The sequence below is a fragment of the Corylus avellana genome, chromosome ca7, assembly GCF_901000735.1.
Source record: "Corylus avellana chromosome ca7, CavTom2PMs-1.0".
Lineage (NCBI taxonomy): Eukaryota > Viridiplantae > Streptophyta > Magnoliopsida > Fagales > Betulaceae > Corylus > Corylus avellana.
In genome coordinates, this window is record NC_081547.1 from 6,231,193 (window position 1) to 6,258,930 (window position 27,738).

A 27,738-nucleotide genomic window follows, 5' to 3' on the forward strand; every position below is an offset into this window, starting at 1 on the left:
TGGAGTATTGTAAAACTTTCTTATCTATTTTTTAATTTAATTTTTATAGCATTTTATGCAAATTTGGTTTCTAAACATAGGTATGTGCATTATGTCCCCTTTATTTATATATATATAAAACAAAATTGTAGTTCAATGCGAGTGAGTGTGGCATGTGTCAATTCATATAGAAACTTATAAATGAGTGATAATTCAAGAAAAAAAAAAATGTAATTACCCTAAGGTAATGGAAAATCATAAAAGTTATTATTGATGCTCTATCCTTTATGTCACAAATAAATTAAATGTACGTAATATTTAATAAATCTAAAGATGTTAATAAACTAATAAAAAGACGTACCAGAATTCATAGTAATAAAATCTTGCTTCGAAGCCTCTGTGTCATCAGCTTCTTCCCCATGATGGCCTTCCCAGCCCATGTTGACAGCCAAGTCCTCCACTGCCATCTTGATCACATCATCTCGAACGCCAATATCAGTAGCATATCTGTCCAAAAAGTACATGGCAGCCATTACAGTAGCTCGTGACACCAGCGACTTCAGAGTAGAATAACGAATGGCCTCCGATGCGGCATCAAACACAGAAGAGACAGAAGAGACTTGACCACTTGCTCCAACTCCAACCCCCAGTTTGTTTCCTTTTTTTTGGCCGCTGCCCTCTGTTTTTACTTTGCCTTCTATCACAAGACCAGTTTTGCAATAAAGCGCAAAGTCTTCGCAGTTGTTTTGAAGCAAATCATAATTGCCAAATCCAGTTTGAAGAAGATACAATGCTCGGCGGGTAACTTCTTCTGGTGGGTCAGATTTTGCAGTGGAGCATGTGCCGCCCCGCACATGAGCAAGGAAAACTGATTTAGAAACTCCATATTCGTAACGATACAGAGACCCATTTCGAAGGAAACAATCCAGGCAAGAACGGAGTACACCACTGTTGGGTTTCCTAAATCCACATTCGGGATAGGAAGAACAGGTGATCATTGAATTATATAAGCTAGAACCAGAAGATGCCCAACTGCTTGAATTCAAATGTTTTTGAGCTGTAAAATGGACCACCTTGTTTTCCCCAACAAAGATACCTGCAAATTCCCTATAGATCACATTAAAATATATTATAGAATTTGATTAATTGTAATTAGATTTGATGATATTGATCTCATTATCATCGGAGTATTTTGTAAATTCAACGACTCAATTATGAAGCACAAGCCATAAAGTAACAGTTTTTCTGATCTGAGCTAGCTAGCATTACACTATAAATTATGTGGAGCCGTGGAGGTAAGCTAGCTGAACAAGCATTTTACGGCAAACAGGATTGCCAATTTCTTAACTTGTTTTGAGTTATATAAATCAAGTATTCTGAGAAATTGCCAATTTCTTTCACAGCAATATGTTAAATCATTTTGATGAATCTCTGCCCAATCCATGCAAATGAATGGCGTGTTCCAAGAAATCACATTCATGTCTTAAGATCATATTGACACAAACAAAACTTTGGGGGAGAAAAAAAAACTCTGAGACCCCCAAAAAATAAAAAAAGAAAAGAAAAGACAGATCCCAGCATCACGAATCAGATAAGGAACAATTTTGCAAACATGTTGATGATCGTCATTTCTTAATCATAGAAAAACACACAGAGACCGTGGTGAGAATAGGTGTAGGCAGCTCTGTAGGTGTAGATGTGGTCTCCAGGCTTGATCTCACTTCTCTCCACTCTGTTGATCAGCACACCCATCTCCCTTTTTTTTCTTTTCTTTTGGTTTTTCTCTCTGCTATGCTTTACTCTCTAAATCCACAGCATGTAATTAAACTAGTGCTTTGCTGTTCAGGACAATCATCCTGCATGTTTTCTTTAACTTTTCCTCTTAAATTGATTGTATGGTCGTTGCAAATAATAATAAAGTCGTTTGATGTCCACGGCAATTAATGTAAAAGAAAGCGACGAGGTTTCCGAGTGGGAAAGGAATTTTGGGGACCTCGGATTCTTTGCTTCGTTTCTAAGCTGAACCTTTATCGTACTATGTTTTTTATTTCTTTATTTCTCTATGCTCACTTTTTATTCATTTTGAAAACTTTATAAAACATTTCTTTGTGGTCCTTGGGGAATGAATCAGAATTATAAACCCAACTTAGGAAGAGCCCTACAGTAATTAGCCCACATTCGACTGACAAACTGAACCCCTTGTTGTCAGGTGTAAAATGGAACCCCTTGTTGCCTCCAATAAACCCCCATGAGCTGGTTGAGGGTGGCGGCTGAAGCCACCCCTATAACCCTGGGGTGGTTCAGGCACTCCCTAGGCCAAATCCAAAAAATGAAATTTATGAATTTGGCCTTAGGGCCAGACCACACTTTGGGGCCATAAGAGTGGCTTCAGCCGCCCCCAAGGGGTGGTTCGGCCACCCCCTAGGGCTAAACCAAAAAAATAAAATTTATTAGTTTGGCCCTAGGGGGTGGCCCATGGGGGTGGTCCGGTCACCCCCTAGGGCCAAACTCATGAATTTCATTTTTTGGGTTTGGCCTAAGGGGTGGCCGGCCACCCGATATTTTTTATTAGTTTATTTTAATTTTAATTTTTTTTTAAGTTAAATAATATTTTATTATTTAAATTTTAGTGGGACACGTGGCATACTCTGAGTTGTTGGATAATATTGAATGGTCACGATTGATAATTGAAAAATCTCTAATTTTCCCTCCAATAGGAGGGGATCTGGATCCAATAAAAAGAATGGGTTCTAAGAGTACTAGCATAGCTTATCAACCATTTTTCCTTAATTTAGGGAATAAAACTACTTTTTGATTACTTATAAAAAAACACTTCACAAGACATTGTCTTATTTTTTCCCATATGAATTAAATACTATTTCTTTTTACCATTGCAACCAATGAAAGAGGAGAGAGGAGAAAGAATTATTGAGATATGTGAAGGAGAGAGGAGAAATAATCAGTTTTTTATAATTTAATAATGCATTGGGCATCTATAGTGTTTCCCAATGCATTCTGTAGATGCCCTTTAATGTTGGTTATATTTAGGGCTTCCAAGAGCATTTCCAATGGAGGAACCATATTTTTATGTAAAATGGCTTCTCAAAACTCACTTTTATCTAATTTTGCTAAGCCATTTTTAAATGTCTCTATATTGGATTAGCTACATTTCTATATATTTTATTAAAATATTATTAAAAGTAATAAAAGTTTTGGGAAAAAGAGAACATGCGAGGAAAAATAGGAAAAGTTTTGGGAAAAAGAGAACATGCAGAGAAAAAGAAGGAAAATATGTGGGAAAAAGAGAAAATAGGTGAGAGAAACAATGAAAAATGAAATAGCTCCCTTGAGAAGCGCTGCTACATTTAACATTTTTTTTTTAGCTCTTCCAATCAAATATCTATTTTACATTTTCTTTTGGCTAATCCAATGTAGGAGGTTTTTTAAACATTTAAAGAGTCATTTTAGATAAAAGTAACATTTGGCTCTTCCATTGGAAATGCTTTAATGTGAGTGCTTTTTTTAAGATTTTCCCTAGACCAATAAAAGAGGACCTTTGAATTTTGATGTCCACGTCATTTCCAAGGGGAAAGGAATTTGTTCTCAAGAATTGTTAGGCTGCAATTTGGAGAATCGAGAACGGTTTGGAACAATGACGAGGATTTTAAAAAGGTATTTGTTTCAAGATAGTGTCTAAGATTGGTAGTTTAACGGTTTGGAACAATGACGAGGATTTTAAAAAGGTATTTGTTTCAAGATAGTGTCTAAGATTGGTAGTTTAACGGTTTGGAACAATGACGAGGATTTTAAAAAGGTATTTGTTTCAAGATAGTGTCTAAGATTGGTAGTTTTAAAATATATATATATATTTTACGCTTTGAGAGATTTATAGTTAATTTTTTTGATTTATGCTTTTTCATGATTGAATTTTGTGTGATTTTGGTTTGGCTTATTGTCTAAACTTTCGTTCCCCACTGAGGTGTGTTTTTTTTAGAATAGTGCATTGGCATTGTGGCTCACTTTCTAACGTGGCAGTGAAAGTCAGTACTAGATGCTATATGCACTTTCATTTATTATTTCATCTAATGGTAATTTTTATTGTCACATTAAGAAGTAAATACTTTAGAGTATATGTAAGCACGTAATAGAACCCTAACCAAAAGAGATGGAGACCAATGAAGTCTAAGTCCAAAAAAATTGATACAAGCCTGAAGTTGTGTCATCCCAAATTATGTGTATGTTTACCAAATTGCGTTGACCAGATCATTTTACCTACATACGTACAGAGCTTGTAATAGTTCCAATATGACTCATTATTGTGTCACATTGGAACAATCTTAGGCACTTGATCATTGTGTGTCAAATTGATGTAAACTTAACACTTGCATCTTAGCAAAAACAGATTTTTACATATTGTATGCAAGATAAAGGTACCATAACATTAACTTAGATTCATAAGCTGTTAAAAGCAAACCATAACATTCAAAAGCCTCATAGCATACACAAGCATGCATTTATCACTCAGAAGTTTTTTTTTATTTATTATTTATTTTATTCAAAGTGGGGGAAGGGAGAAGGGGAATTACATGAACACAAATGAAAATGATAGAGAAATCCTAATAACAGTCAGGAATTAGTCAAATAAATGACTCGGCCCATCAATCGAACCGAAACGGCCAAAATAGGCTGTAATAAACCGCAAAATTTCGTAAACGGAACAACACCCCCAAAGGGTAGCCGACACGACCTTCAGTGGTTGGAAAAGAACAACACGGCCGACCATCAGTAGTTGGAAAAGAGAGGAAGATCTCTGTCAAAAATACAAAAAAAAAAGGCCGGATCAAGGATCTAGCCCAGAAAATGAATACAATGAACAAAAAATTTCAAGGAAATACAAAAAGACAACAAATACAAGCAAATAAAAGCAGAATAAAATATCATAAACCAAAAATCAACAACCCCAGTGGTGGAGATGGTTGAGATGCGGCGGAGGGAGTAGATGAAGCCAGAGACGATGGTGGATGGGTGCGATAGGAGGCGGGGTTGCCATGGGAAACGAGATCAGACTTCAAAGAAACCAAATCGAAGGCCCATGACAAAACCGAACAAAAATGCTGTAGCTGTAGCTCTGAGGAGGCGGAAGAGCGTCGGATGAGGGGCTGGTGTTGGGATTTCAGGCGGAGATAGGATAAATCACACAAGGTGATGGATAAAACCAGAGAAAAGAAATCACTGGTAAGAGGCATAATAGAGAGAGAGGAAGAGGGATAGAAGAGGGGAGGAGGGGGTGGGAAGAACCAGGTCAGCCGTTCTTCCCACCTCAAGTCTTGCTTTTCTCTTTCTGGAGGCACTAAAGAGAAAAGAAGAAAACCCTCATTTATCATACAAAAGTTACTTTAACCATAAAACAATTATCACCCACAAAAACACCAACATAGGAGTTAGATATTGCCTTATTCGTGCCCTACCATAGAAACAATTGTTAGCCGATTGGAAACGTTCTTCCACAGTTGTGAAATGTTTTTTCACAGTTTTGAAGAACTCCCTAGCATTGTCATATTCAGGAAGAACTGAGTTAATTTGCTCTCTATGGTGTTCCGCATAAACATAATGCTCAATCTGTTTGATCGCTCCCAAGACTTGTACATAACCCTTTCTTTTGCATTACTTGATTTAGTAATAGCATGCGGTTTATTAATCCGAAGTGCTAAATCAAGATCCAGAAAACCAAGGTGAAACCGAACTTGTTGAGACCATTCTGTGAAATTCGTTCCATCAAGAATTGGAACTAGCACTACAATCAAATAAATGCTCACTATTTTAATACTTTGAGTTATCAAATATGAAATAATAATTTAATAATTTGTAATTAGTACTACCACTTTTCACATTTGGATGAAAATTACGATATACTAAGAAAATTTAATTTTTATGATGATTCCTTTTCACCTATTAGGAATAATTGATAAAGCATCCGCAATTTGATAGGTATGATCATGAATTTCACATTAATAAACTTAAATAAATGAAAGGACATACCAGAATTCATTTGAACAAAATAAGCCTCGTTGCCTTCCCAACCCATGTTCTCAGCCAAGTCCTCCACTGCCACCTTCATCACATCCTCTCGAACGCCAATATCATTTGCATATCTGGTCATACAGTACATCCCAGCGTACCCAACCGCCGCCGTAGCCATGCGAACAGCAATTGGCACCAGCCACTTCAAAGTAGAAGAAACAATGGCAGCCAATGGGACACCGACGAAAGAAGAGGTTTGACCACTTCCTCCAACCCCAGTGTTTCCGGTTTCAGTTCTATTTCTACCGCCCACTACCCGAAGACCAGTTTTGCAATAAAGCGCAAAGTCTTCGCAGTTGTTTAGAAGCACACCATAATTGCCAAATCCACTTTGAAGAAGATACATTGTTCGGTGGATAACTTGTTCTGGTGGGTCAGAATTTGCAATGGAGCATGTGCCACCCCGCACCTGAGCAAGGAAAAATGATCAACTAACTCCATATTTGAATCGATACAGAAATCCATTTCCAAGGAAACAATCCAGGCAAGAACGGAGTACACCACTGTTGGGTTGCCTGAATCCACATTCAGGATAGGAAGAGCAGATCACTGCTGACTTACAAAAGCTAGAATCAGAAGATATCCAACTGCGTTTATTCAAATTTCCATCGGGACTAAAATGGACCACCCTGTTACCACCAACAAAGATACCTGCAAATTCATGATTTTTAAGCTCTGATGACCAAAACAAAGCTACAATTTCTTTCACAGCAATATGTTAAATCATTCTGATGAATCTCTGCCAAAGCTATGCAAATGAATGGCATGTTGCAAGAAATCACACACAGATATATTGACACAAACAAAACTTTGGGGGGGAAACACACACACAGAGACCGTGGTGGGAGTAGCTGAAGAGAGCTAGCGCTCTGTAGGTGTAAATGTGGTCTCCGCGCTTGATTTCACTTCTCTCCACTCTGTTGGTGATCAGCACATCCATCCCCCTTTTTCTCTCTCTCTCTCCCATCGGATTTGGCTTACATGCCAGCATGTAAGTCAGATCCCACTCTATAAATCCACAGCAATTAATGTAAGAGAAAGCGATGACGCTTCCTCATGGGAAAGGAATTGTATGTATGGACCTCGGAATCTTTGCTTCGTTTCTAAGCTGTGCCTTTATCGTACCATGTTTTTTGCTCCTTTATTTCTCTATCTAAGCTTATTTTTTGTAATCAAAGAGCGTCTTTTTACTTTCTTTCTTTCTTTTTTGTAATCAAATTAAGAGCGTCTTTTTGAATAAAATGTGACCACTTTGGTAGATTGCTGATACTCGGTAGATTGTCAACCAATAGAATGAATATATAAGGGAAAATATATGCAAATACATCCATCAACAGCTGAATATATAATGAAGCACAAACCATAAATTGATTTGTCTTTTTCATTACAGTGCATTGTGGGATTTTAGTTGTCGTGGGTTTCTATCACTGTTTTACGAAATGCTAGAAAGCAGCAGTACTTGGTTTGTAATATGTAAATTAATATGTAAATTTTTGAGTTTGATGACCCAATTTGTTGGAATATGATTCTCTCAATTTAATAGTTATGTTTTTTTTTTTTTTTTTTAACATGTCCACACAAGAGGAGGAATGAGAGTTATGATTTAAAATTAGTGCATTTAATGTTGTATATGATGTTAATGTTGATATGTCTTTTAAAAAATTTAAATAATGTGACATTATATACACCGTTAGATGCACTTTAAGCATTTCGATGGTTCAGTTTTGCAACATGCAAAATTTAGTTTGATTTTTCTATGTTTAAATTGATTCAGTCAAAACCTATTAAGGGAAAGCTAAGTAGAGTTGTTACACTGCTGGATTTTCACTTGATACGTCCTTAGGAAGACATTGGAAACAACCGCATGTTAAAAATTGAAAGAGAAATGTTATACATACTCTCACAAGTGCTCATTTTTTAACGTGATAGTGAAAATTATCACTAGATGTTATACGCACTTTCATTTTTATTTCATCTAATAGTAATTTTCACTGTCATGTCAAGAATCGAGTAAGTACTAGAGAACATATATGTAGCACTCCTAAAACTAAAACTTGGTATTTATGAGGAGACAATGGCAAGTTAAAACCAAAAAAAAAAAATGTTGCAAACTGATCATTACTTTTTAAGAAAACAGTCATATAAAATCAGCATGAAATGCAGTGACCTAATACAACCTGATCACAAACAGTTTAATAAGATTCATTTATACAAACCATCACATAGAATCTCAAAACCAACAAAACTGTCTAAAACCATCAAGATCAAGATTAGACAAAAACAAACCAAATTTTGAGAAATAGTAGAAACATAAAGTGTCTAAAACAAATCTATGTAACAACCAGTATCTAGAAACAAATGAAATGTCCTGATGGCAACAACTGGAACTTTGACTTCATTTCCCATGAATATGAAATTTTTATTCGGGTTTATGGTCTGGATTATAGGGACGCCCTGCATCGAATAAGAAATGTGAACATTAGAATATAAGTCAATCCACCAAGTGTTGGAAGAAATTTCAGTAAAATTTGATTTGAAACATATGTAAGCTAAAAACTTACTTTTCTTTTCGAACCATGCCTTACGTTTGTAGCAATTTCTTTGAACATGTCCAAACTTTTTGCAAAAATAGCACTTCACATTGTTGTGTCTCTTCTCATGAACCTCACTTACTTGAAGAGGTACATTAGCTTTAGGTGGTTCTATGACATTGTTTTGTCTCTTCTCATGAACCTCAGTTAGTTGAAGAGGTCCATTAACTTTAGATGGCTCTATGACATTGTTTTCTTTCTTCTCAGGAACCTCAATTACTTGAAGAGGTCCATTAACTTCAGGTAACTCTATCTTTTTGGCTCCTTGACTTACAATGTGAGCTGAATGATATCTTTGTTGCTTAAGCCTTGCCTCTTCTTGAACAAGTATACTGGTTAATTCATTTACATTCCACTTATCCTTATGAGTGTTGTACTGATTTTGAGTTAGCTCATACTGAGGAGGCAATGAGTTGAAAATAAATTGCACGAGAAGGAACTCATCCACATTCATCCCAAGAGCCTTTAACTTAGCAGTTAGATTTGTCATTTCAATGATATGCTCATGCATCCCACGTGTACCATCAAATTTCATGGCGGTAAGTTCAGCCATCAATGTCCCTGTAAGAAGCTTGTCAACCGATCGAAGAACGTTTTTAAAGAATTCTTTAGCACTATCACATTCAGGAAGAGTTGATTTAATATTGTTCACTATACTCATTTGCATAAACATAATGCTCAATCTGTTTGATCGCTCCCATGACTTGTATATAGCCTTTTCTTCTGCACTACTTGAGTTAGTAATAGCAAGTGGTTTCTCAGTCCGAAGAGCCAAATCAAGATCCCAAACACCAAGGTAAAACTGAACTTGTTCAGACCACTCTGAGAAATTCCTTCCATCAAGAATAGGAATTGACGCTACAATTAAATTAATGCTCACTATATTAATGCTTTGAGTTATCAAACATAAAATAATAATTTAATAAATACTAAGTAGTATTACTGTAATTCATATTTTGGTGGAAATTACAATACATTAAAAAATTTAATCAATATAGTGATCGATTCCTTTTTACCTCTTAGGAATAATTAATAATGCATCTGTAATTCGATAGGTCTGTTACTTTCGGGTATCTAGTTCAAACTCTCAATTAAGGATACATATTAATTATTCTTGTTGAAGTATAATGAAGATTTGCTACAATGTTTAAATATGAAGAAGCTCTGATATCATGCTGAAGTTTGTAGGGAGATCTAAAATACGAAAATAATAGAGGAAGCAAGAGAGAGAAAAGAGAGACGAAGAATTACTGTTATGTTCACCACTTTGTATGGCTCCTATGACTACATTGTGCTCATAGACTTGATTATTTACAGTAAATAAGATTATCATGCTTTGTTGGCAATATGGTTTCAAGTATGCTAAAAATTTCTATATATGTTCTAAGAAATTATAGAACAATTAAGTAAAGCATAAATGAAATTTTGTTGAGGAGAAACAAAAACATGAGTACTAATATATATATGTACGTAATATTCAATAAATAATAAAAGGACATACCAGAATTCTTTTGAACAAAATAAGCCTCATGGGCTTCCCAGCTCATGTTCTCAGCCAAATCCTCCACTGCAACCTTGATCGCATCATCTCGAACACCAATATCATTTGCATACCTAGTCATACAATAAATCCCAGCCGTTACCGTAGCAACACCAGGACTTGGCATTAGCCACTTGAGAGGAGAAGAAACAATGGTAGCCCATGGGACACCAAGGAAGGAAGAGGCTTGACCTCCAGTTTTTTTCTTTCCGTCTGCTACCTGAAGACCAGTTTTGGAATAAAGCGCAAAGTCTTCGCAGTTGTTTAAGAAGGCATCATAATTGCCAAATCCATATTGAAGAAGATACAATGCTCGGTGGATAACTTGTTCTGGTGGGTCTGATTTTGCAAAGGAGCATGTGCCACCCCGCACCTGAGCAAAGAAAAATGATGGAGAAACCTCATATTCGAAACGATACAGAGATCCATTTCCGAGGAAACAATCCAGGCAAGAACGGAGTACACAACTGTTGGGTTGCCTAAATCCACATTCGGGATAGGAAGGGCAGATCACTGCTGACTTACAATAGCCAGAATCAGAAGATATCCAAGTGCTGTTTGAATTTGAATTTCTGTCAGGACTAAAATGGACCACCCTGTTACCCCCAACAAAGATACCTGCAAATTCAATATATCTCATGGTTTAAGCTTGATCCAACAATATAAAGAGGAGCACAGAATACTAGTACATGATCTACTAAAGTGCAATAGACAGGTCACCACTATATTAAATACAATTTATGCGGCAAACAGAATTAATAAGAAGATTGAACTAAAAGCATCAATAGCAGTAAAAGAATCCTCGAGTTTGAGGATGATGAAGACAAAGATGATGACTTCCACATTCAGATCATATGCACCCTCCCTCTTAACCTGTTTGAGTTATGTGAATCAAGAATTCTCAGCAATATTGCAATGAAATAAGTGATATGTTAAATCATTCTCATGAATCTCTGCCAAAGCTCTGCAAATGAATGGCATGTTGCAAGAAATCACATTCATGTGTTGAGATGAATTTGGGTTTTTTTTTTTTTTTTTTCAATTGAATTTAATGATGAACATGTTTAGCAATAAATGAGGATGCATTCTAGAAACAACTGATGAGACCATGTTAAAATAAATAGAAAAAACAGAGAAGATGCAGTAGTAGATTTTCATATTTTTGAAAACCCCCGACAGACAGACAGACAGACCCAGTATCATGAATCAGATAAGGAACAATTATACGAACTCTAAAGACACACGCACAGACCGTGGTGAGAATAGGTGAAGACAGCTCTGTAGGTGTAGATGTGGTCTCCGGGCTTGATCTCACTTCTCCCCACTCTGTTGGTCAGCACATCCATCTCCCTTTTTCTCTCTCTCTCTCTCTCTCTGCTATGCTTTACTCTCTTAAATCCACAGCATCTAAACTATAATGCTCTGCTGTTTGGGACGATCATCCTGCATTTTTTCTTTAACTTTTCCTCTTTCTTTTTTTGAAATCCTTTTACTTTCTCCTATTAAATATTTGACTCTGGTTGCTATATGTGACATAACTCCGTTACATTTTAGTCCTAATCTAGGGACTTTTGATGTCCACCGCGACGCCGTTTCCGAGGGGACAGGAATTTTATGGACCTCGGATTCCTTGCTTTGTTTCCAAGTTGTACCTCATCTCACCCCTTTTTATTTATTTATTATATATATATTTTTTAAGAAATATGGAACTTCCATTAATGAAATTTCATGAGCATAAAGCTCTTACATCATAGAGCATACAACTCTGAACAATCATAATAAAAAGTTATGAATGTTATAAAGTCATAAAAATGACTTTAAACTTCCGCTACCCATGTACAATTACATTTAAGAAACAGATCTACTTCGTGCAGAGTGCAGACTAGATCTAGGACATGAGTAGCCCAAATACAAAACAAAAATAAAAAACAACTAGAAACTAAAAATCCGGCCGTGAGAATTAAGCCCCTACACCGATCTACTCCATCATCAACCTGAAGGCCAAGACAACAAATCCATCATCAACCCGAAGGCCAGAACAAACAAAATAAAAAACAAAAAACAAAACCTCACAAACAGCAGCGGAAAAGCACGACATCATAGACATCCCTTCGAAATACACGCCTTAGTCGAAGAAGACGATCAGATCAAAGGTTGAGACTAGATCTGGATCTAGATCTAGATTTACAAACTAGATCTAAAGCAATCCGCCAAAAACGGAAACCGGTAGAACATACAGAAAAGACACCAAGCACTGTTACCGTGAAAGGGAATGAGGGAAGATCTCTTGAAGTTCTTCTTGGTATTGTTTATAAGAAAAGATAGTTTTTCCCTTTTTGCTTCTTCTTTTTTGTTCTTAATCAATATTTATGAATTCCCACCGTGTCTATATGTGATTAAAAGCAGGAGAGTGGATATTATCATCAAAAAGTTATTAACTATCTTGTTTTTCACACTACACTTTGTGCTGACAAGTGATTCAAAACCCATTTGAGTATTATCATGGAAGATAAATGAAAAGCTTTTTTTGCTACTTAATAATTAAGCTCGACTACAACCAGCAGGCATGTATGCCAGTTAATATATACATACATTAACATTAACATATAGATGTAGTTAAGATTATGGCACTTACAGTCAAACAGTGTTGAATATACACATGTAAGAAAAGAATAATTAAGCCTAGCATTTTTCTTTAATAAATAGTATTTTCCAAACTGGTCGATCCAAGAAACGACATGGAATCTGTAATATTCTTACCACCTACAAATTCTTAACAATTGTATGAGTTCATTATGATCGGCAATCAGTGGGTTAGAATTCTCAGCTATTTCCCAGCCATGTTTCAGAGCCAAGTCCTCCACTGCCACCTTGATCGTATCATCTCAAACGCCAATATCATTTGCATACTTGGCCATACAGTACATCCCAACCGTTACTGTAGCCACACCGACAGGGTTTCGCACCAGCAACTTCAGAGGAGAAGAAATAATGGCAGCATTGAACACCACTGTTGGTTTCCTATAGATTTCCCAGTGCTTGATTTCAGAATTCTTTCAGATGTACAAATTAAGCTCGACCCAAAAAAAGAAAAAAAAAAGAAAAAAAAGAAAGAAAGAAATACCCAGTATCATGAATCAGATAAGGAACAATTTTGCAAACATGTTGAAGATCTTCATTTCTTAATCATGAAAACACACACAACAGCAATCTTTTATTTCAAGAATAAAGCGAAAATTACACTTTACCTTATAAAATTTGAGGCAATTTTCAATTCGACTTCTAAAATTTCAGTAATATATTCTCAAAGTTAAATATTTTTGTAATTCGACAATTCCGTCAATCAAATCTGTTTTGACTATCAGAAAAGTCATACTATGACTAGCAAGTGATCACTTATGTAGCGCTTTTTTTTTTTTTTTTTTCCCCCAAATGCCCCCACCTCGAACAGAAAGCAACTCAACCTCGATCATGAACCTGTTTGGCTACTATGGCTCTCCGTCACCGGCTGTATTGCCGAACCCCGGGTGTGGCGAATGTGTATGTACATATTCATCGGCACGAACTCGCGGTCGTTCGCAAACACCAGCTCTCTCGTCACGTACGTCAAGAACTTCCCGGAAAGCTGAGGCAGCGTCATCGGACTTTTGAAGGGACTCGTGGGTCTAAGCGGCGTGATTATGATGCAACTCTACCATGCTCTCTGTGGGATAACTCGACGGCTTTGATTTTGCTAATTGCTTGGGTTCCGGCAGCGGTTTCCTTAGTGTTTTTCCGAACAGTTCAAATAATGAAAATTGTCTGGCAATCGAACGAGCTCAACGTTTTCTACAAATTTCTCTACATCTACCTGAGCCTCGCTGGTTTTCTCATGGTTTTGATTATCATACAAAATCGGCTCCGGTTTGCCAGGATTGCATTTATTGGAAGCGCTTCTGTTGTTCTGACAGGGAAGACCATCATGCTGGAGGTTGAGAGCTCGGACACCATAGACAATGTAAATTAAGGCCAAGATTCAGGATACGGAAGGGATTCCTTCGGACCAGCAGAGGCTCATCTTTGCTGGAAAGCAATTGGAGGATGGGCTTACTCTTGCTGATTACAACATTCAGAAGGAGTCCACCCTCCACCTTGTCCTCCGCCTCCACGGTGGTCACCTCTAATTGCTTTTCCTTTCTTGTGGTATTGTGTCTGTGTTTGTGGTGGTCTAGTTATTGATCATTGGCCGCCTTGGTTTTTAGCATAATCCTCCTTGAATAATTGAATAGTTAATCTCGTTTTCGTCAATGTGATTACTACTACTTGTTTGAGCAGTTTTCCGAATGATGACGTGGTAAAGGGCCCTGTGTAATACTTGATAACCGAAGGTTAAACTGAGTATGAAAGACAAAGAAAAGGAATCAAAGCTGCCGGCGTTGTCCGGCCAGAGAAAGCTCCGATGCCTAAGTTAGTCACAGTGTTTAAGAGAAAAATGAACTCGAAGATTATGGATGAGCAAGATATTCAGTTTTGGAGGGTAAAAAGAAATTACCGAAATAGTGAGAGGGGACCCCCTTTTATAGGCATCGGGTTGCACCTGTTCATCTAACACTGTGGACTTACTGAGGGTCCACATGTCAACAACATATTTGAGGAACAGCAAATAGGATATTTTACACAGATATATCTAATATTCCTGAGAATAACGCTCGGCACCTGCCTCAGGTTCGGCTAACCGAGCCTGATAACCGAGTGTTGATGATATAATTTTATATAAGCCTAAGTTTGCCGAACATGAGTTTGTTTTGAACAGTAAAAATGACCGAGCTTTGGGAATGGGCCGGCAGACTTGCATTGGGCCCAACTCAATTGAAATATGACCCAACACTACTATTTCTTAATAATAATACGTAAGTCCGATTCATAAAAAAAATTGTGCTACTTAGTTCAAATTTCCGTGTTTTTCTTGATTCGTGATCCATTAATTTTGGGTGAATTATTGAGATTTGATTTGATTTGATTTGATTTGATTACATCACAAAGTATGATAAATTACTTAAAAAAGGAAAATAAATCAAAATTAATAAGAAAAAGCCATAACAGAGATGGGCCATATCAGCTCCTCCTATGGAGGTTTTGTGGTTGGTGATTGTCACCTGGTTCTAAATCTCTAATCTTTCAGTCTCTCATCTCTTCGCCTTTTAGCTCGTTTACTCATCAGCAGTCTTTCAGTTTATCCATCTTTTCTCAAATGAGAATTCTGTTGAATGAATGTCAATTTCACGAGCACTTGTGGGGGCGTAACTCATGGGCATCCCTCTCTTCTTGTCCACGCTTTCCATGATCATGGCAGCGAGAAGGAGAATGAGAACGACCCATCTCGCAATCCTCAATATTCAAACCGGAGGTGGGGGGGGGGGTGCATTTTGGGGAAGAAAGTTGTGCTAGTAGTGATCACTTTTCCGTCAGTTAAAATGGCTTTGATTAACGGAATAGTCGAATTACAAAAATGTTAAACTTTGGAGGGTGAATTGCAAAAATTAAAACTTTGGAAGTTGAATTGAAAATTCACCTCAAATTTGGGGGTAATGTGTAATTTTTCCAAGAATAAAAATGTTATAATATAATGGGATTTGATTTCACATTTGAATGTAAATGATTGTAGCCAGCTTTCCATGCTTAATGGTGTTGTAGATTTTAATTTTTGATATTCTTCTTTTTCTCCTCTCATCATTCTGTGATATGTGATAATCTATTTTCGTTTTTGTTTTTAAAACAATGGTCTGATTTTGAGAAAGTCGACCTAATGTTTTCTTTTGATCCCCTGATTGGTCATTGGAATCAGAGGCTGCAACAACAGTTGATTGAAACCTTTCATGCCTTTCACTCTTGTCGTTTGTGTCATTCTTTGACATTTCAGTCATTCTGGGCTAGTGTGAAAGTCCTTTCTTTTTGTCTTGTTAACACTGTTGTGTGTGTGGGGCATTTAGCTCCTCATAAAAAATTAAAAAAATAAAAAAATAAAAAGATAAAAAAGCCAAATTGACTATATTTGGTTCATATGACCTATTTTTCCACCATTTGTAGCCCAATCGTTTGGCCTTTGTTAGTCTTGTTTCATGACCCTTGCTTATTTAAGGCCTATAGTTGCCATATTTTTTCGGCTCATAGTTTGCCTTGTTGTGGCCCATTTTTGGCCTATTATTGTTAAAGGCCCATCCCCATCCTTAGATGTAATGGACGGATGAGATTTACAGGTTTGTGAAACTCTAATTTCCATGCTCAGAAGTATTAATTTAGTCTTTCATGCCCTTGACAGACCATTTCAATTTTCATGTGGCACATTAGAATTACACTACTTCATTACAACCTATAGCACACCACCCATCGTCACAACTTTTTCATTTAATCTGCAATGAGAGCATTGTTCTTACAACATTTCATGCACATCACAAGACTGCAAAGCATTGTACAACAACTAACAAATTTATGAGGGAAATGGGGGAGAAGAACCCCGGGGCGAAAGAGGCACAGCATCAGAACTTCACTTACCAATGTCAACAAAAGCTAATAAACAGTAACCATAAATAATCTACACAACAGCTTTCGATGCACAAGGATGAAATGTTGCATCATATGGCAATCAGTTCACTGTCATCAGCTACTTCCTCATGATGGCCTGCCCAACCCAGGTTCACAGCCAAGTCCTCCACTGCCACCTTGATCACATCGGTTCTGTTAAGGATGGCCACACCCTTGACTCAATAGTTGTGTAAACTCCACAGAATAATAATGGAATGATAAATGCAAGAGATCAACACACAGTATTTACGTGTTCGGCAGTGGGCCTACATCCACGGAAGTAACTCCAATCAATCCACTATAAACAACTTGTTACAGTGGTGTTTACTCAAGTTATGCAAAACTTGAGTTAATACAGGAGTAAAACAATACAGAGAGAAACAACCTCTGTTGAAACTAATATACACTCTCAGTGGTGTATTAAAACACTCTTTTCTTAACTCTCTCTCTGGAGTATAACTGAGGCTCTCTTGACTTCTCTTCTTGTGTGTGTTGTTCTTGATCTTCCTCAAGCATCTTCAAGCATGTTTGAGGCATAAGACCCCTTGGCTATTTATAGCCAAAGTTAGAAGCATCTAGAAGATGATCTTAGCCCCCAAGTTAGAATCTTCTAGATGAATGAACTTAGCCTCCAAGGTAGAACCATCTAGATGATGAAGACAAATTGAGAACCTTCTAGATGAATAGAGAATCATCTAGATACATCTTGAAGAGAACCTTCTAGATGGATGGAGAACTATCTAGATAAATCTTTGTAAAGAACCTTCTAGATGGATGGAGAACCATCTAGATAAATCTTTTGTATGACTTGCTCCATTTTGTTTAATCAAAATCTTATCTTAAGTAGGGAAAAACCTTGTCGGCAACCAACAAATCTCCCCCTCCCTACTTAGAGGAGCAAGCCACGACTAACTTCACTCACAGGAAGTTTAAATCGGCTAACTGGGAACATAGCTCATGCTTCCCAGTCATAACCACCTTAGTCAACATATCAGATGGATTCTTTTCTGTATGGATCTTTTCAAGCTTCATTGCTTCTTGTCTATCACCTCACATAGCCAATGATACCTCACATCAATATGCTTCGTCCTTGAGCATAACTTGGAAGTACCCTTCAGATATCTTAAGATCCATTTCATAGCTTCCCAATAGTCTTTGCCCAGATTTGGGAGAAATCTGCTGATAGTACCTACAGCATGTGCAATGTCTGGTCGTTTGCACACCATGGCATACATAAGACTCCCAACAGCTAAGGAGTAAGGAATGACCTCCATTGCTTTCTTCTGTGCAAAGCTTTATCTACTAACCGTGCTTTGTGCTTTGCTAGTTTTCCACTGCTATCCCTTTTCAGCTTGAACACCCACTTGTTCTTCAATGCTTTTCTTCCTTTAGGAAGTTCTACCAACTCATAGGTATCATTTTTCTGCAGGGAATTCATCTCTTCTTGCATGGCTTTTACCCAGCAGATTTTATCCTTATGAGATTGTACTTCTTGGAAACTCTCTGGCTCCCCCTCTTCAGTAAGCAAAATATATTCTGAAGTAGGATATTTGGATGACGGTCTATGCTCTCTCGTAGATCTTCTAACCTGAGATCTTGAATCTTCCTGATCATGAGGATGCTCCCCCTGCTCAGTATCTTCATCATTATCAAGCAACTCTGGCTCATCACTGGGAGTCAATTCTGGTGTAGCATTATGCAGAACTTCCTCGTCTGGAGTATGCTGAGAAGGACTATAAGATAAATCAACTATATCTTCAATCGCAGCTTTAGACTTCTCAGGTTTATCTGCATCACCATAGAATTGGTCTTCATAGAAGACCACATCTCGACTTCTGACAATCTTCCTCTTGATCGGATCTCACAGCCTGAATCCAAATTCTTCATTTCCATAACCCAGAAAAATACAAGGAAGTGCCTTGTCATCAAACTTCAACCTGGTCTCCTTTGGAACATGTGCAAAAGCCTTGCACCCAAATACCTTCAGATGAGAATATGAGACATCTTTTCCACTCCATACTCTCTCCGGTATGTCGAAACCCAAAGGAACTGAAGGTGAACGGTTGATTAAATAGTAGGCCGTCAGAGTGGCCTCTCCCCAAAATGACTTGTGTAATCCAGCCATTTTGAGCATGCATCTAACTCTTTCTACAATGGTACGGTTCATCCTCTCTGCAATACCATTGTGTTGTGGGGTGCCTGGCACAGTCCTTTCATGCTTTATTCCATGCTCTGAGCAAAAGTTTCTGAATTTCTTCATAGTATATTCTCCTCCGTTGTCAATACGGAGACACTTTAATTGCTTTCCAGTCTCTCTTTCAACCATGGCATGGAATTGTTGAAAGATATCAAAGATTTGATCTTTTGTCTTTAATAGATAGACCCACACTTTCCTTGATGCATCATCAATGAATGTCACAAAATGTCTATTGCCACCCAAGGTTGGAACTTCGATAGGTCCATAAACATCTGAGTAGACCCTCTCCAAAATAGTAGATTTCTTTTGTGAAGACGTTGCAAAAGAAACTCTATGCTGTTTCCCGAATAAACAATGTTCACATGGATTAAGAGCTTTACCTTTGTCAATAGGAATGAGTGACTTCTTTGCCAAAATCTGCAGCCCTTTCTCACTCATGTGACCCAGCCTTTTGTGTCATAAATTTAGAGATGAACTATCTTCCACAGCGAACAGCTCATCACGACACACCTTCACATGTGTCTTGTATAATGAACAACAAGACTTGCCTTTAGCCACCACCAAAGATCCCTTGGTGAGCTTCCAAACTCCTTTGCCAAAGTAACTTTCATACCCTTCTTTATCAAGGATATTCCCAGATATGAGATTGAGACGCAGGTCCGGAATATGTCAAACATCCTTCAAAATCAATGTACACCCAACATTGGTTTGAACACGGATGTTACCAACCCCAACTATCTTCGAGTTGCTAGTGTTACCCATTCTTACCATACCAAAGTCTCCTGCTTTGTATGATGTGAAGATCTCCTTGTTAGGAGTAGCATGGTAAGAGGCAGCGGTGTCTACAACCCACTCCTCATCATTACCCGCAACATGCAAACAATCCCCAGCGCCATAAGATAGAACTACCACATCTTGCCCCGAGCAAGTGGCAGTTGTATTCTTTTCATCATCTTTCCTTTGGCTGAAGTCAGCTTAGTTTTGTTCTCGCTTCCAAGCATAGCAATTTCTCTTCATATGACCCTCCTTGCCGCAATGATAACATTTTCTTCTTTCAATGGACCTCCCTCTTGACTTTGACCTTCCTTTGGATTTATCACGACTCTTGAAACCTCTGTTTTTGCTTCTGCCCCTGTTCTCTGTGACAAGAGCTTGTGCACTGTCTGTCCCAGCAGTCTGTCTTCTGGTTTCTTCATTGAACATGCTGCTTGTAACTTGCTCCATGGTCATCTTGCCATCGGGAGTTGAGTTACTCAAGGACACCACCAAGGTTTCCCAGCTATCTGGTAGAGAGCTCAAGAGCATCAAAGCTTGTAGCTCCTCATCAAGAGTCATCTTCATAGTGTTCAGTTGATTTACGATACTCTGAAAATCATTCAGATGGTCGGAAACTGAAGCACCCTCCTTAAACTTCAAGTTAACAAGTTGTCGAATCAAGAAGGCTTTGTTTACGGCTGTCTTTCGCTCATATCTTGCTGTCAGCTTCTTCCATAATTCACAAGCATTGGTTTCATCGGAAATATGATGGTAGACTTTGTCATCCACCCATTGCCGAATGAGACCAACTACTTGTAAATTTAATTTCTTCCACTCTGCATCTGAAGTCTCCTTTGGCTTGGCTGTGTCACCTTCAATTGGAGTATACATATCTTTATAGTAAAGTATGTCCAACATCTTGCCTTTCCAAAGTAGCCAATTGCTACCATTTAGGCTTATCATTCTGCTGCTTGTACCTTCCATTAAAATTGCACAACAATCTTCAAATGAAAGACGTCGGTGAATAGTACCGTATTACCGTCAACCTGGCTCTGATACCACTTGTTAGGGATGGCCACACCCTTGACTCAATAGTTGTGCAAACTCCACAGAATAATAATGGAATGATAAATGCAAGAGATCAACGCACAGTATTTACGTGGTTCGGCAGTGGGCCTACATCCACGGAAGTAACTCCAATCAATCCACAATAAACAACTTGTTACAGTGGTGTTTACTCAAGTTATGCAAAACTTAAGTTAATACAGGAGTAAAATAATACAGAGAGAAACAACCTCTGTTGAAACTAATATACACTCTCAGTGGTGTATTAAAACACTCTTTTCTTAACTCTCTCTCTGGAGTATAACTGAGGCTCTCTTGACTTCTCTTCTTGTGTGTGTTGTTCTTGATCTTCCTCAAGCATGTTTGAGGCATAAGACCCCTTGGCTATTTATAGCCAAAGTTAGAAGCATCTAGAAGATGATCTTAGTCCCCAAGTTAGAATCTTCTGGATGAATGAACTTAGCCTCCAAGGTAGAACCATCTAGATGATGAAGACAAATTGAGAACCTTCTAGATGAATAGAGAATCATCTAGATACATCTTGAAGAGAACCTTCTAGATGGATGGAGAACCATCTAGATAAATATTTGTAAAGAACCTTCTAGATGGATGAAGAACCATCTAGATAAATCTTTTGTATGACTTGCTCTATTTTGTTTAATCAAAATCTTATCTTAAGTAGGGAAAAACCTTGTCGGCAACCAACAAGTTCGAACCCCAATATCAGTTGCATACCTGCTCATACAGTACATCCCGGCTGTCACCATAGCCACGCCAACAGGACTTGGCGTCAGCAACTTCAGAGGAGAAGAAAGAATGGCAGCCAATGGGGCACCAATGACAGAAGAGGCTTGACCACTTCTTCCAACCCCAAGTCTGTCTACCATCAGAAGACCAGTTTTGCAATAAAGTGTAAAGTCTTCACAGTTGTTTTGAAACACATTATAATTTCCAAATCCATTTTTGAAGAAGATACATTGCTGGGTGGATAACATTTTCTGGTGGGTCAGATGCTGCAGTGGAGCGTGTGCCGCCCCGCACCTTAGCAAGGAAAACTGATGGAGTAACTCCGTATTCGAAACAATACAGAGATCCATTTCGAAGGAAACAATCCAGGCAAGAGAGGATTACGCCACTGTTGGGTTGCCTAAATCCACAGTCGGGAAAGGTAGGACACGATGATGGGAGGCTTAATGTTGAATCATAAAAGTCAGAATCAGAAGATGTACCAGTGCTTGAATTCAAATTTCTCTCAGGTCTAAAATGGACCACCTTGCTTCCCCCAACAAAGATACCTGCATATTCAATATAGCTCATGATTAAGCTTGATCAAACAACAAAAGGGGTCAAGTAAAAGCCATTGAGATTATTTTCAGCTGTTTGAAAGGTAGTTTTGTTAAGGTAATGTTATATTCGTTAACAGAATAAAAGGTGACCACATTAACCAGTACAGCTTTATGAGGAAGTGAATGAGGAGCACAGAATATATTGGCTTGGAATTGATGCTAAATTAGGGGAAACAAACATTGGGACTAACACGTGGAAAATTTGAAGGATGATATATATCAAATTTTCATTTTATACTTCTGCATCTACTAGAGTGCAATAGAGAGGTCACCACTATATTAAACCAATCAAAGCTGATCAATATTTCAAGTAGCATGTGGTCCAATGTTTCAACCCCAAATGCATACAAATACATCATTACAGGCCATAAAAAGCAGATTAGTGTAAATGCAACCACTGAATAATGAAGTACAAGCAATAAAGTGACAGCTTTTCTGATCTGAACTAACATTACACATACATTATACAATACTCTGGCGTCTGCTGATCCTGGTGTGGGGTTCTAACCCTTCAATATTCTAACAATATAACCTTGATTTTCACAATAAAGCAAGTCTTAAAATTAAACATTAGAACTTACATCTTCATGAAATTAGACAAATCCTGCGAACTCCATTTGCAGCTATTGAATTATTTAACAAAGTTGCTTATGTTGCAAAATAATCATCGATTGGTTGGTAGAGATTTCCATTGAAAGTGCACTTGCTCATCATTTTTACAATATCTTACCTGTCCAACAGAATACATTCCCTTGGACACCTAGCCTTCATGCAATGTCTCATAGCCCTTGACATCTAGAAAATTATGGCTCATTCTCACTGAAAGCCAGTGGAGTACAAATTGACCACCTCCCCCAACGGGAAAAAAAAAAAAAGAAGTAGACTAACAGGTTACTCAGATGACATGAAGGCATTATGAGAAGGACAAAATAAATTTTAGAGGCATTCAGTTAGCTTTCATTTTGGTCATGCTCCACTGTTTAGCACACTTGTAGTGATAAGACTTCTAACTTCTAGCAGTGATGGTGGATAAAAGTTTTTTCTCTTATTTTTTTTTTTTTTTGGGGGGGGGGGGGGGGGGGCGCAAAGGAGCTTACCAGAATTTGGTAAGAAAAAAACTTCATATAGAATGGCTTGACTAACAACCCACTGGAGGGGAGAGAGGAGGCATCTATAGTTCTCATTAGCTATCTTCTGTGCATATTTTGTTCTATTAGAGAACACATAGAGAACTCAACATAAATAGAATCTGAAAATACAAATAGCCAGATGTGCTATTGCATTGGGAACACCCTTATTAAATCAACCCGCACTAGTGACTGTCTTTGATGTGCTCTTTTGCTTTAATGTGCCCTATCACTTAGAACCAATGAGAGAGGAGAGATGAGAGAGGAGAGAGAATTGTTGGGACATGTAAAAGAGATATGAGAGAGAATCAATTTTTTATAATTTAATAATGCATTTGGCATTTACAGTGTTTTCCATCTATAGTGTTTGGAAAACACTGTAGATGCCATTTGATATTGATTATATTTAGGGCTTTTGATGTGGGTGCTTTTTTGAGATTTTCCTTAAACCAATAAAAGAGGACTTTTGAATTTTGATGTCCACGCTATTTCCAAGGGGAAAGGAATTTGTTCTCAAAAATTGTTAGGCTGCAATTTGGAGAATCGAGAACAGTTTGGAACAGTGACGAGGATTTTAAAAAGGTATTGTTTCAAGATAGTTGGTAGTTTTAAAATATATATATATATATATATATATATATATATATACACGCTTTGGCTTATTGTCTAAACTTTCGTTCCCCACTGAGGTGTGTTTCTTTTCAGAACAGTGCATTGGCATTGTGGCTCACTTTCTAACGTGGCAGTGAAAGTTAGCACTAGATGCTATATGCACTTTCATTTATTATTTCATCTAATGGTAATTTTTATTGTCACATTAAGAAGTAAATACTTTAGAGTATATGTAAGCACGTAATAGAACCCTAACCAAAAGAGATGGAGACCAATAAGTCTAAGTCCAAAAAAATTGATACAAGCCTGAAGTTGTGTCATCCCAAATTATGTGTATGTTTACCAAATTGTGTTGACCAGATCATATTACCTACATACGTACAGAGCTTGTAATAGTTCCAATATGACTCATTATTGTGTCACATTGGAACAATCTTAGGCACTTGATCATTGTGTGTCAAATTGATGTAAACTTAACACTTGCATCTTAGCAAAAACAGATTTTGACATATTGTATGCAAGATAAAAGTACCATAACATTAACTTAGATTCATAAGCTGTTAAAAGCAAACAATAACATTCAAAAGCCTCATAGCATACACAAGCATGCATTTATCATACAGAAGTTACTTCAACCATAACCCAACTACCACAGAAACAATTATCACCCACAAAAACACCAACATAGGAGTTAGATGTTGCCTTATTCGTGCCCTACCATAGAAACAATTGTCAGCCGACTGGAAACGTTTTTCCACAGTTGTGAAACGTTTTTTCACAGTTTTGAAGAACTCCTTAGCATTGTCACATTCAGGAAGAACTGAGTTAATATTGCTCTCTATGGTGTTCCGCATAAACATAATGCTCAATCTGTTCGATCGCTCCCAAGACTTGTACATAACCCTTTCTTTTGCATTACTTGATTTAGTAATAGCATGCGGTTTATTAATCCGAAGTGCTAAATCAAGATCCAAAAAACCAAGGTGAAACCGAACTTGTTGAGACCATTCTGTGAAATTCGTTCCATCAAGAATTGGAACTAGCACTACAATCAAAAAAATGCTCACTATGTTAATACTTTGAGTTATCAAATATGAAATAATAATTTAATAATTTGTAATTACCACCTTTCACATTTGGATGAAAATTACGATATACTAAGAAAGTTTAATTTTTATGATGATTCCTTTTCACCTATTAGGAATAATTGATAAAGCATCCACAATTTGATAGGTATGATCATGAATTTCACATTAATAAACTTAAATAAATGAAAGGACATACCAGAATTCATTTGAACAAAATAAGCCTCGTTGCCTTCCCAACCCATGTTCTCAGCCAAGTCCTCCACTGCCACCTTCATCACATCCTCTCGAACGCCAATATCATTTGCATATCTGGTCATACAGTACATCCCAGCGTACCCAACCGCGGCCGCAGCCATGCGAACAGGAATTGGCACCAGCCATTTCAGAGTAGAAGAAACAACGGCAGCCACTGGGACACCGACGAAAGAAGAGGTTTGACCACTTCCTCCAACCCCAGTGTTTCCGGTTTCAGTTCTATTTCTACCGCCCACTACCCGAAGACCAGTTTTGCAATAAAGCGCAAAGTCTTCGCAGTTGTTTAGAAGCACACCATAATTGCCAAATCCACTTTGAAGAAGATACATTGTTCGGTGGATAACTTGTTCTGGTGGGTCAGAATTTGCAATGGAGCATGTGCCACCCCGCACCTGAGCAAGGAAAAATGATCCACTAACTCCATATTTGAATCGATACAGAAATCCATTTCCAAGGAAACAATCCAGGCAAGAACGGAGTACACCACTGTTGGGTTGCCTGAATCCACATTCAGGATAGGAAGAGCAGATCACTGCTGACTTACAAAAGCTAGAATCAGAAGATATCCAACTGCTTGAATTCAAATTTCCGTCGGGACTAAAATGGACCACCCTGTTACCCCCAACAAAGATACCTGCAAAAAATTCAATGATTTAAGCTCTGATGACCAAAACAAAGCTCACACCAATATGTTAAATCATTCTGATGAATCTCTGCCAAAGCCATGCAAATGGATGGCATGTTGCAAGAAATCACATTCATATCTATTGACAAAAACAAAACTTTGCTGACCGTGGTGGGAGTAGCTGTAGAGAGCTAGCGCTCTGTAGGTGTAAATGTGGTCTCCGCGCTTGATTTCACTTCTCTCCACTCTGTTGGTCAGCACATCCATCCCCCTTTTTTTTTTTCCTCTCTCTCTCTCTCTGCTATGCTTTACTCTCTAAATCCACAGCAATTGATGTAAGAGAAAGCGATGACGTTTCCTCATGGGAAAGGAATTGTATGAACCTTGGAAACTTTGCTTCGTTTCTAATTAAGCTGTGACTTTATCGTACCATGTTTTTTGCTCCTTTAATTTATTTCTCTAAGTAAGCTTACTTTTGGTAATCAAAGAGCGTCTTTTTACTTTCTTTCTTTCTTTCTTTTTTATTTTGGGGGGGGGGGGTTGGAAACTTGGAAGTTGGAAGCATCTTTTTATTCATACATTTCTTTGTGGTCCATGGGGAATGAATCAGAATTATAAACCCAGCTTAGGAAGAGGCCTACAGCAATTAGCCCACATTTACTGGCAAACTGACACTACTCATCTTCACCCAAATCCTCACAATAAATGTTAATGTTGACATATCTTTAAAAAATTTAAATAATGTGATTTTATATACACCATTAAATGCACTTCAAGCATTTAGGTGGTTCATTTTTGCACCATGCAAAATTTAGTTTGATCTTTCTGTGTTTAAATTGATCATTATCATATATAAGACATACAATACAATGGAGCCATTGATGTGATTCAGTGAAAACAGATTAAGGGAAAGCTAAGTAGAGTTGTTACACTATTGGATTTTCACTTGATACGTCCATAGGAAGATTTTGGAAACTACTGCATGTTAAAACTGAAAGAGCATTGCTATGCATACTCATAAGTGCTCACTTTCTAACATGGGCTGTCGCAGTGAAAATCATCACTAGATGTTATATATATGCACTCTCATTTTTTATTTCATCTAATAGTAATTTTCACTGTCACGTTAAGAATCGAGTAAGTACTTGAGAATATATGTAGTACTCCTAAAACTAAAAATCAGTATTTATGAGGAAACAATGGCGAGTTAAAACCAAAAATAAAAAATGTTTCCAAGAAAGCAGTCATATAAAATCAGCATGAAATGCAGTGACCCGGCCAATACAACCTGATCGATCACAAACAGTTTAATAAGATTCATTTATAAAAACCATCACATAGAATCTCAAAACCAACAAAACTGTCTAAAACCATCATATAACCATCAAGATCAAGATTAGACCAAAAAAAAACCAAATTTCGAGAAATAGTAGAAACATAAAGTGTCTAAAACAAATATATGTAACAACTAGTATCTAGAAACAAACGAAATTAATGTCCTGATGGTAACAATTGGAACTTTGACTTCATTTCCCATGAATATGAAATTTTTATTTGGGTTTATGGTCAAGATTATAGGGACGCCCTGCATCGAATAAGAAATGTGAACATTAGAATATAAGTCAATCCACCAAGTTGGTAGAAATTTTAGTAAAATTTGATTCGAAACATATATATGTAAGCTAAAAACTTACCTTTATTTTCGAATCTTGCCCTACGTTTGTAGCAATATTTCTAAACATGTCCAAACTTTTTGCAGGAATAGCACTTGACATTGTTTGCAGGAATAGCACTTGACATTGTTGTTTCTCTTCGCATGAACCTCACTTACTTGAAGACGTACATTAACTTTAGGTGGCCCTGTGACCTTGTTTTGTCTCTTCTCATGAACCTCAGTTACTTGAGGAGGTCCATT

At 37.4% G+C, this 27,738-nt stretch overlaps 4 protein-coding genes and 1 pseudogene across 4 annotated transcripts; all 5 read right to left on the reverse strand.

Annotated features, from left to right (window-relative positions):
• Positions 1 to 323: 323 nt before the first annotated feature.
• On the reverse strand, positions 324 to 1,853 carry LOC132186614 (protein LEAD-SENSITIVE 1-like). The gene is made up of 2 exons (XM_059600602.1): positions 1,638 to 1,853; positions 324 to 1,075 (listed from the first exon to the last, which is right to left on the reverse strand). Exons 1-2 carry the CDS (start codon positions 1,729 to 1,731, stop codon positions 324 to 326), a joined length of 846 nt encoding a protein of 281 aa, XP_059456585.1. The 5' UTR covers positions 1,732 to 1,853.
• A 3,651-nt stretch (positions 1,854 to 5,504) lies between these two features.
• LOC132186615 (uncharacterized) lies at positions 5,505 to 6,642 on the reverse strand. Its single transcript, XM_059600603.1, has 2 exons — positions 6,019 to 6,642; positions 5,505 to 5,773 (listed from the first exon to the last, which is right to left on the reverse strand). The coding sequence occupies exons 1-2, from the start codon at positions 6,404 to 6,406 to the stop codon at positions 5,505 to 5,507; spliced, it is 657 nt and encodes a 218-aa protein (XP_059456586.1). The 5' UTR covers positions 6,407 to 6,642.
• Positions 6,643 to 8,207: 1,565 nt separating this feature from the next.
• Positions 8,208 to 11,619, reverse strand: LOC132187590 (uncharacterized). The gene is made up of 4 exons (XM_059601944.1): positions 11,444 to 11,619; positions 10,153 to 10,809; positions 8,622 to 9,509; positions 8,208 to 8,514 (listed from the first exon to the last, which is right to left on the reverse strand). Exons 1-4 carry the CDS (start codon positions 11,535 to 11,537, stop codon positions 8,480 to 8,482), a joined length of 1,674 nt encoding a protein of 557 aa, XP_059457927.1. The 5' UTR covers positions 11,538 to 11,619; the 3' UTR covers positions 8,208 to 8,479.
• Positions 11,620 to 16,802: 5,183 nt separating this feature from the next.
• Positions 16,803 to 22,087, reverse strand: LOC132186617 (protein LEAD-SENSITIVE 1-like; annotated as a pseudogene).
• A 2,360-nt stretch (positions 22,088 to 24,447) lies between these two features.
• LOC132188595 (protein LEAD-SENSITIVE 1-like) lies at positions 24,448 to 26,090 on the reverse strand. The gene is made up of 3 exons (XM_059603098.1): positions 25,991 to 26,090; positions 25,140 to 25,832; positions 24,448 to 24,900 (listed from the first exon to the last, which is right to left on the reverse strand). Exons 1-3 carry the CDS (start codon positions 26,088 to 26,090, stop codon positions 24,482 to 24,484), a joined length of 1,212 nt encoding a protein of 403 aa, XP_059459081.1. The 3' UTR covers positions 24,448 to 24,481.
• Between the last annotated feature and the right edge of the window lie 1,648 nt (positions 26,091 to 27,738).

Excerpts from the sequence above, each read along its gene's own strand:
- LOC132188595 (XM_059603098.1), bottom strand. The coding sequence starts at position 26,090 with ATGGATGTGCTGACCAACAGAGTGGAGAGAAGTGAAATCAAGCGCGGA. Across the intron at positions 25,833-25,990 it reads CTACAGCTACTCCCACCACG|GTATCTTTGTTGGGGGTAAC; the intron begins GTCAGCAAAGTT and ends AATTTTTTGCAG. Across the intron at positions 24,901-25,139 it reads TTTTGTTCAAATGAATTCTG|TGCTAGTTCCAATTCTTGAT; the intron begins GTATGTCCTTTC and ends TTTTGATTGTAG.
- LOC132187590 (XM_059601944.1), bottom strand. The coding sequence starts at position 11,537 with ATGGATGTGCTGACCAACAGAGTGGGGAGAAGTGAGATCAAGCCCGGA. Across the intron at positions 10,810-11,443 it reads CTTCACCTATTCTCACCACG|GTATCTTTGTTGGGGGTAAC; the intron begins GTCTGTGCGTGT and ends TTGAATTTGCAG. Across the intron at positions 8,515-8,621 it reads GGCATGGTTCGAAAAGAAAA|GGCGTCCCTATAATCCAGAC; the intron begins GTAAGTTTTTAG and ends TATTCGATGCAG.
- LOC132186614 (XM_059600602.1), bottom strand. The coding sequence starts at position 1,731 with ATGGGTGTGCTGATCAACAGAGTGGAGAGAAGTGAGATCAAGCCTGGA. Across the intron at positions 1,076-1,637 it reads CTACACCTATTCTCACCACG|GTATCTTTGTTGGGGAAAAC; the intron begins GTCTCTGTGTGT and ends GGGAATTTGCAG.
- LOC132186615 (XM_059600603.1), bottom strand. The coding sequence starts at position 6,406 with ATGTATCTTCTTCAAAGTGGATTTGGCAATTATGGTGTGCTTCTAAAC. Across the intron at positions 5,774-6,018 it reads TTTTGTTCAAATGAATTCTG|TGCTAGTTCCAATTCTTGAT; the intron begins GTATGTCCTTTC and ends ATTTGATTGTAG.